The 9,653-nt window shown below is 39.9% G+C and overlaps 1 protein-coding gene across 6 annotated transcripts in view; it reads right to left on the reverse strand.

Moving 5' to 3' along the window:
• Nucleotides 1-3,931: 3,931 nt before the first annotated feature.
• The window catches only part of LOC113822844 (atrial natriuretic peptide-converting enzyme), a 565,774-nt gene continuing 560,052 nt past the window's right edge, over nucleotides 3,932-9,653 (reverse strand). For all 6 annotated transcript variants that reach the window (XM_070118975.1, XM_070118976.1, XM_070118974.1 and 3 more), the window contains 3 exons: nucleotides 8,954-9,071; nucleotides 7,907-8,028; nucleotides 3,932-7,636 (listed from right to left, as the gene is read on the reverse strand). In XM_070118975.1, the coding sequence (XP_069975076.1) occupies nucleotides 7,454-7,636; nucleotides 7,907-8,028; nucleotides 8,954-9,071 (423 nt within the window). In that variant the 3' untranslated portion in view covers nucleotides 3,932-7,453. The remainder of the gene's footprint in view (nucleotides 7,637-7,906; nucleotides 8,029-8,953; nucleotides 9,072-9,653) is intronic.

Raw genomic sequence — 9,653 nt, forward strand, 5'->3', positions numbered from 1 at the left:
TCGAAGCGGACACCACTGTTGCCGAAGCCCGGCGATCGGCTAGGGAAGCAGTCTCTGGCGGGTGCGGTCCTATAGTAAACATTTACCTTATTTTGATATTTCTATGCTCATCAAGGACTGTTATGATTTGCACTTTAAAAAAAAAGACACTTCCACATGTCTGGCATCACTGAACTGGGCCTGCCTGCCTTGGAAAACGTTTTAAGCAGGGAATGGCACAGCGCTTGGCCTATCGGCAAGAATTCTTGCCCAAGCACTCCCCTGCTTAAAAAGCTTTAAGTCGAAAAAAAAAATGTTTTTCTGCATGAAATCCTATGATTTCATCGATTTTCGGCGTTCAGGAGATCGAGTACCATTTCTCCATCGACGATCTTGATTTGATAGTCCCGTTAGCAGGGGAGGGCATGAAGTATATCAGGGAATTTATGAGGTAAAACAAGCTTAAATAATAATAATAACGATCAAAAATGCGTAAAACTAGCACAAAAAACAACTTAAAATCGGCCAATTTTACGGGTTGACGCGCCAGAAATCAAACTCTACGGGAACCCAACCCACCTTTCAACAAAATTCTATGGGAATTCACACGTTCCAACCCCCAAAAACGTATTGACCAATAAACCAACCTAATATATCAATTTAAATTGCCGTGACTAGGCGTACCCTTCGGGCACTGCCCGAGGGGAGGGTTGATGGGGGGCAAGCTCCCCAACACCTCCCAGGACACATTCTCTCTACCACGGTATGTACGGCAAGACAGAGCTGCATTCACACCGTAAAATGATAAACCAAATACCTTTATACCCGGAAACGTGAAACTTTCGTATCTTTGTACTGTTGGGATTGCTTCGATTTTAATCACCTTTTTCGTCATTTTGAGCTCTTAAAGGGCTCAGATAAAAACTGGGATGGTTACTAAGTCTAATTATTCTTCGATGCCACTGTAAAAGTCTTAAAAAGAACCCAGAATCAACAACACTAGAAACGCAACATTTCTCACCGCCTTTCAATCTCGAAATGAGCGGTATGGTGAGCTGTCAACCTGTGGCTGGCGCAAGAGTGTGAAACACTCGATGCGGATGAGTCTATATGTGGGCATAGATATATATAAAAATATGCAAATGAAGTATAATAACATTATTAAAAGACTTTAAAGATATAAATGCGTACCAGCAGACACAGATAATTAGCCAAATATCGTTTTGACAAGCGCGTAATGATACACGGACTAGTTCGCGAACGCAAAAATGCGTTCGTGGGTCAGTGTCGTTTTTCTTCGCAAGGTAAACAAGCTCATCGACTTTGAATTTGAAAGGCGGCCGCGCGTTATATTTTCGTCATTTAGCGGTTACTATAAGGCCGGCGCATCCTAAACTATATGCTATCCCCGTCTATTTTTCCCGCTCTTTAAGATGGCGATGTCCATTTCCCTCTATCTACGCGCGTCCGTGTCTGTAACCTCTACCTGGAACTGGAAATATTATATTTTCGTCTTTTAGCGGTGACTATATGGCCTCTGCAGCTTAAACTATGATTTATCCCATTATTTTTTCCGCTCTATAAGATGGCGGTATCTTGTTCTCTATCTACGCGCTTTTTATCTTTATCCCCTCCCCCCTCCCAAAACCCCCGGTTCTCCACGTGTCCCCCAAGATTGTTGGGTAGAGTTGGTCTCAAGCCAGTGCGTCTGTATTGTAAAGAATTACCAAAAAACATTCCATCTCCAGAATTACCAACAACATAAAACGGATAAGAATAAAAGCACAAGAGGATTAAGATACAATTAAACAATAAAATGGTTTAAAGTTAACGCACTAAAATACTTTTAAAAAATGAGGATTGAGAAAAAAGATCATGCGTGCAGCAAAATTTAGGAGACGTTTGGTTCGGAATATTTGCGCATATACACAAGACAAAACCCGAAATACTTATCTCAAATATCCAAGCCGCTGCGCACCTCTGTTTGTAGTGAACCACCTGTTCGGCTGTTAACCGGTGAGTCCACCCTGAGCTGGGGATGGCTGGCTGGAGATCTATTTTCACGTAAACGGAACCACTGGTAGCACTTGCCGGATTATTAATGTATTAACTATAGACTAAAAAACACAATAAAACACTTGTAAGAAGGCTGAAGGCCACACGTCCAGCCTGCTCCGAGGGTCAATGTGAACTGCCTAAATAGAGAAAATTTGAAATACAAACATCTGGAAAACATATAGATAAAAGGTATAGTGCTCTCAGCAAAAGGCTTAAGATAATTAAGAATGAAAAAAAGATAATAATAATAATAAATCAAAGTGAACAGACGGACTTCAGAGTGCACTACAGATGTCATATCACATGCTAGAATTAAGGGTTACAACACCCTCTACGTTCGACGCTCGAGCATGCGACGAGCGGCCGACTACGACGTAAAATTTTGTTGATGCCTAACCTGCTAACTTATTTGTTTTGCCTCTCATTATATTACACACATATATAAGCGTACACACACACATATATGTATATATATATATATATATATATATATATATATATATATATATATATATATATATATTACACACACACGCACACACACACACACACACATGCATATATGTATACATATATATGTACATATAGACATATATATATATATATATATATATATATATATATATATATATATATGTACACACACACACACACGCTCACACACGTACACGCACACACACACACACAAACACACATGTATACATACAGGTATGTTTTTTATGTATATATAAAGCGTGTGTGTGTGTAGTTGTTCGTATTTGTGAATATATATGTGCATATATATATATATATATATATATATATATATATATATATATATATATATATATAGATATATAGATATGCATATGTATATACACATATACACATGGATATATATATACATATATATACACATGGATATATATATATACATATATATACACATACATCTATGTATATATATGAATATACACAGCATATATGGATGGATGTATGTAGGCCTTTTTTATTATGTGTCTGTCTGAGAGAAAAAGAGAGCGGGGGGGGGGGGGAGTATGTGTGTGTGTAAAGATATATATAAATTACATCTGTTTTGACGATCCCGCGGGAATTCTTTTTTCGCCTTTTTATTGTGTAATGATTCGAGAAGGATGACAAAATCGGATAGGAAGAAATAATAACAGCCATTAGGTTATCAACAGATATTGTACTATTTGAATCCCATTTCATCAACAAGGGTTGCAAAGGATATTTCAACTCTCTTTGTAAAGTACCAGGGATAAGCTTTGATTTTTACGCACTTCAATTCTCGCTTTGTTTATTTTTTCCCTTTTATATAAAAGAGCTCTTTGGCATTTGTGATGCGTCATGACTTTTATGAAGGGGTTTAAATAGCTGAATGAAGAGTTACAAAATAAGATATAAGAGGCACTTGGCATTTTACCTTTCCGGCGCTTGGTCGGACAGGCTACCCAGCGCCGGTTAGCTGAAAGGACAGGTTGGCACGCCTGTGTGGGCGGAGCCAAGACTTGAAATTACTTGAAATTTGGCGGCAAAAATAATGATAATAATATAAATAAATAAATAATTGCAAGAAATTTTAGATAAAGCCTCTATTTGGCTGTCCATTGGAGCACAAATTTGAAAACAGACTCCATCTACTAATGCATATACATTCCTTTAATAGGAACATTTGGAAACCATTAACGACTAAAGATTCTTATAATTCTACATTTTTAAAAGACGCATTTAAACGTTTATGATGATTACAATTTATTAAGAGTGTCTGTATGTATAGATGTTATTTACTTTTATACAATGATGAGTGGTAGTCTTAATATGGTTACTATTATTATATAATCAAGCTCACTTTAATAAATTCCTTTTTCAAGAAAAATAAAACGCAGAGGACTTGAAACATAGTGTGTTTTATTTTTACACGAACCAATTTACATAATCATTTATACATTACAGGCAGCATTTGTCATATGTTTCTCTTGTCTGAGTACACTTTTAATGGAAGAAGCAGGGCGGTAATGGGTTCAGAAAACGGAAACCTCATCCACTTTTGGAAAATTCTCACATAAAGGACGGCCTGGTTGCTAGGTCGCTCTGTACATTGTCTTTTCGCGTGGGGTTAAAAAGCCTTTAACATGGAAATGCTGTTGAGGCCATGGGTTGGGAAAGACCATGGGGTTATTTAGAGATTGCGGGAGCAAAATTTTCACCTGTTTTGTATGTGATGATGAATTCAGGAATTGATTTATCTCACTTAAACTTCTTTTTATATCTATACTTTTTTATTGTTTTCCATGTACGGCTGTTCAACCTAATATCGTCTTTTTTCTCTCTCTTTTTAGAGATCTTTGATGACACCGTCAATTTTATTCATAGGATGAGATCAGTTCAAATAACCATTATGTACGCCCTGCGGTTGTTACTTAATATCTACGAAAATATCTCACATATATTTCAATAAATGATTCAACAAAAATATGTCAATATTTTAGGCATTACAGAAAAACTGCCACATTACACGAACTTTTAGGCCAGGGCACAGTATCGCTTAAATCATCCCAGGCTTATATATATATTATTTCATATGCACATACACGTTTACCTGGTATTTAAAGCATACTGGCTCTTAGTCTATTCAGCTAATAGTACACATATAAAACAGATCCATCTAGCAATATTATACTAGTGACGTCACACCGAATCCGTTCGCGGGAGTGACGTCATAACATGGCGTCTTGTGGTACTTTTAGTCTCTTTTCTCTCTCTTTCTCTCAATTAGGCATCATTAAGAAAGCATCCTGCATACCAATGGACCCTGACTCAGCTTGGGAAAGTTTATTATCAACTGCCTATTCCGCATAAGACGTGGTTGTAGTTTTTGAAATCAAGAAGAAATGTAACGGTTTTTGACATATCAATTTTGTACCGATTTTACTGTATTTTTTGAACCCATGAACTATAAATGAACGGACTGATTTTTCGATGTGATAATGGTAATAGGTTAAGGTGTCAGTAGAGATAAATATGAGTACATAAATAATTATAAATACGCTTGTGATTCTCCTATCATTTCTGCCTAATAAACTGTGTATAAATATTGCAGAAATTCGTCGTTTGCACGTTAACCTTTCCCTTCGCTCTCTGTTATCTATTTTAAATTACTTTTTCCACATCATCAGTCTCTAATATAAAGAGCCACAGCAGTTAACTCGATTTTTCACATCAAGAATAGGCAGTTTAACAAGAGGTTTCCTGCGAATGGCCTATACAATCACTTTCTTTCTGCCCGCTCTTTCGCTCTGCCACTCTGCCCTATCTTCGCTGTATTGGACTTAACCGCTCCCAATGACAGCACTACGAAAGTCAGTTAATACCAAAAATATGCAGATCCTCTATCGAACAATGTAGTGTAAATATACAGAAATCTCAATGAAAGTGTGTCGCCTGCATCCGTTCTCGCACTTGGCAACACTGTATGAAACTTCTCTCTTTCCATACTTTTCTGGTAATTCCTTCGGTACCTCTCCTTCCATTCTTTCCTTTGCCATGCAGATATACTATAGCAAAGAAAGTAATTCCATCAATAATGGAGTAGAAAGCAAAATATATATACTTATAACACCCGAAAAATTCTATACAAGTATACATGTGTCAAAAATAATTAAAGCTTATGGTATTCCCGTCAGATCTTTGGCTACGAGAAAAGATCCGAGAGTGACAGAATACGCTTGTTGTTTGTATATTGAAACTCGCAAGAATTTGCTCCTCGCCATACACAAACCATTAACTTCCAAATGAAACCAGACAGAGCATAGAAACACTTTACTTCTAAGTTTTGGATATGTGTTTCTTTACAACAGGTCATTGTAAGATTATAAAATTATTCTCTGAAACCAGAGACAGTTCGCACGGTAACCAAGAAGCCACAATTTTTTCTCTCTCTTCTTCTCTCCTTCCTGTACAACATTTACGGATATGGTATTTTTTGTCATGGTTCAAGCATTTATTGAGCCATATATGACAAGGAAAATTCCTATTTATACCTTAGTGGGCGTAGTATTTATCGGCAGAAGTCATGTATGGTTCAAGAGCTCAACATCTTTTTGGAGAAGCACACATAGACACAGAACCACCAGCAAAGAGCGCCTTAGTATCATTAGCACACATACTCCACACACATCTCTGGAACCACTAGCGCACACTATTACATACGGGGAGCATTAAGAACCAAAAACAATAAACGAAAAACAAACAGAAATATATATCACTAGTGCACAACGCTGTCCACACAGCAGGGAGGGTAAGGGGGGGAGTAAGGAGAGGGGGAGGGTAATTCACTAATATACACGTCATCTAAAGGCAGTGAAGAGAACTGCCGGGAGACACTGACACAGAGCTCTTTCATAGTCACGAGGTTAACCAACATAGATGCTGTCCATAAGCTGACAGGAAACAGGCTCCCTTACTAGGCTACGACTATACACAACACATGGAGATTTTGGGTCTGTCCCTCCGTCGCCTCCCACAGACCATTTTCTTATTTCTTTTTTTAGCATAGGTTTTGTCCATCAATACGAGGTTTTGATGTGTTTTTAAATGTTAGGAGATCATCGCTTCTGGATGATCGCATGGTAAGAAATATTTGTTCGGGTTAAAATGGTGCTAGTTCATGTATTAACTAACGAGAAAGGAATTAAAAAAAGAAGTTGAAGGGTGGCAAGAATCACCCACACAAGCTTAACATACTTTCCGGAATAACAATTCATAGGTATTTTTTTCTCTCTTTAAATTCTCTCCATCATTGCAACAATCATTCATTAACATTCATAAACTACAATATAATTTTTTCAATATATATCAAACGGGTAACTCTTAGGATATGTATTGGATATGGTTGTCACAGGATTTCATTAAAAAACAAAAGACTGACGGTGTAAAAGTGATATGTAAATAAACACCTTGTAGGTATAGGAAAGCGCGCCAAAGTCGGCAAGGGCGGTCTATTGTGCGCAGAACGGTGGCTTTTTGAAGGCTTTGTGTCTGTCTGTCGCTAGGGAAAGACAGACAGGCAGACAGTTTCGAAGCCACCCATTGCTTGGACTTGTCAAAGAGGAAAACGCTATGATAGGAACCAGCCATGATGTAGTTTTTTTCTTCAGATCTTGTATTTTTTTTTCTATAAATTTATCTCTTAAGTATGTATTTTTCTTCGTGTGTGTTTTTTTCTTTTTTTTCAAGGTCTTTCAGTTTGCACACTCGTCTCCCATCCACGGTAGTTTGTTTTTTTTTCACAGTATTTTCAATCGATTTTCAGTATTTTGGCGCCAAAACAAAGAGCTTATTGGCTGGTTCCGGGAAGAATTTTACCCCAGCGGACAAAAGGCGATCGTTCCCCCTAGACGCCGGCACGAGGGTGTTACGCCCCCCTGGCGAAGGCGGCGATCGTCTTCTTGATCCACCTGACGGTCGCCGGGGTGATGTCGTCGTAGAGGCGGGCGCGGGAACCCTGGGCACACCCTGTGGGTAAGGTGGCCACACCCACCAGTTCCCATCGGCCCGCCCACTCGCACAGGAGACCGCCTCCGCTTTGTTCTTCGAGCTGTGGGGAAGAGGAATAAAATAAATAAAAGTAGGAGAAGAAAAAAGAGAGGAACACAAACACATTAAAGAGAAAGACAACACACACACCTGCAAAAAAAAAACAAAAAAGAAAAGAAAAAAAAAAAAAAAAAAAACGCATTCCATCCGAAAACACCCCCCCCCTCTCCGAATGAAAATATATCCTCACCCCATACCAAATTTCACCCTTCCCCCACCCTCTTACCCACCAAACAGATAACCGAATAGACAGATCCAAGAAAACACTTACAAGGCAGCGATCTGTGGGAGTAATCTGTTGTGCGCAGATCGTGTTGTCCTTGTTCCCGTGGAGGTGCTTGCAGGCCGTGGCGGAGGTGGCCACGCGGAGGGTCAGCTCCACCAGAGGGTCGCCTGTGCAGGAGGGAGGGGCGGATGTTGAGGGAATGTTGAGAACATATGTATATATAGGTATATGTGTATATATACATATGTGTGTGTGTGTGTGTGTGTGTGTGTGTGTGTGTGTGTGTGTGTGTGTGTGTGTGTGTGTGTGTGTGTGTGTGTGTGTGTGTGTGTGTGTGTGTGTGTGTGTGTGTGTGTGTGTGTGTGCGGGTGCGGCCGCATGTGCGTGTGTATGCGCGCGCGCACGCATATATATTAGCATAAACATAACTTACACTCATTATATATCCCATTTGATATACATCAACATAAGGTGCAAACAAAGAAAAAGAGGAAACAATAATAATAATAATAACATCAAATCCCAACAGCATGACTGCCAGTACCGCTGCTACTACCAATACTTGAAAACGAAATGAGCCCAACACTGAAAGCAATAAAGGCTCACATATGAAATCAGTTGCCGAATGGCCGGCGAGGGAACAGCGCCGATTCACGGTCAGATTAATTTTAACTTTGAATATTTTCCTGATTAATGAGTGACGGGGCAAGGCTGGCGCGCTTTGATGAGGCTTTGATTATGTATGTGTTTGTAGGGAGTTTGTATGTGGGTCTGTATATACGTACGTACGTACGTACGTATATATATATATATATATATATATATATATATATATATATATATATATATGTGTGTGTGTGTGTGTGTGTGTGTGTGTGTGTGTGTGTGTGTGTGTGTGTGTGTGTGTGTGTGTGTGTGTGTGTGTACACTGTCACGAACATGAAAAAAACGAACACACAAACAAACAAACAAAAAGTCAACGAATGAAAAAAAACACAAATAACAAACAAACAAACAAAAAAAAACACATTTACCCCCCCCCCCCGCCCACACACACACACCACCCCCTCGCGCCCCTCGAGTAGTACTTACGCCTCGACCCCCATCCGAGGGCGCGGCACTCCCGCTTCAGGAGCTGCCCGACGGAGGTGTGGGATCCCAGGCAGGCAGGCCGCACGTAGTCGCTCAGCTCCACTTCGGAATCCGCCAGCTGTTGGAGGAGAGGGAGGGAGAGGGATTAGAGAGGGAGGGAGAGGGGTTGGAGAGGGAGGGAGAGGGGTTGGAGAGGGAGGGAGGAGGGAGAGGGGTTAGAGAGGGAGGGAGGAGGGAGAGGGGTTAGAGAAGGAGGTAGGGAAGGAGAGGGATTAGAGAGGGAGAGAGGTTAAAGAGGGAGAGACGGAGAGGAGCTGGAAGGGGAGAGGAGGGAGGGAGGGCTGTTTAGGTGGGAGAGGGAAGAAGGGAGAGGAGTTAGAGAGGGATGGAGCGAGAGGAGTTGGAGATTGAGGGAGAGCTCTGTTTGGCGGGGGGGGGGGGGTTAAAATAGGGTTTTTTTCAAGAGGGACATGTGGAGTGGGGAATATAAGCATGTGTGTGTTTTATGTTCATGTGATTGTTCATTCGTGTTGTGAACTACGTGCGTTGTTGATGCGAACTGGAAACGTATGTATGTTGTTGATATAATCACTTCTATTTGGAAAATATACGTGTTGTTAATTTGGTTGGAAAACGTAGGTGTTGTTAATATGACTGTTCATTCGATTTGGAAATATATAGCTATTAATTTGAATGGGAA

The sequence above is a fragment of the Penaeus vannamei genome, chromosome 43, assembly GCF_042767895.1.
Source record: "Penaeus vannamei isolate JL-2024 chromosome 43, ASM4276789v1, whole genome shotgun sequence".
In the NCBI taxonomy this organism is placed as follows: domain Eukaryota; kingdom Metazoa; phylum Arthropoda; class Malacostraca; order Decapoda; family Penaeidae; genus Penaeus; species Penaeus vannamei.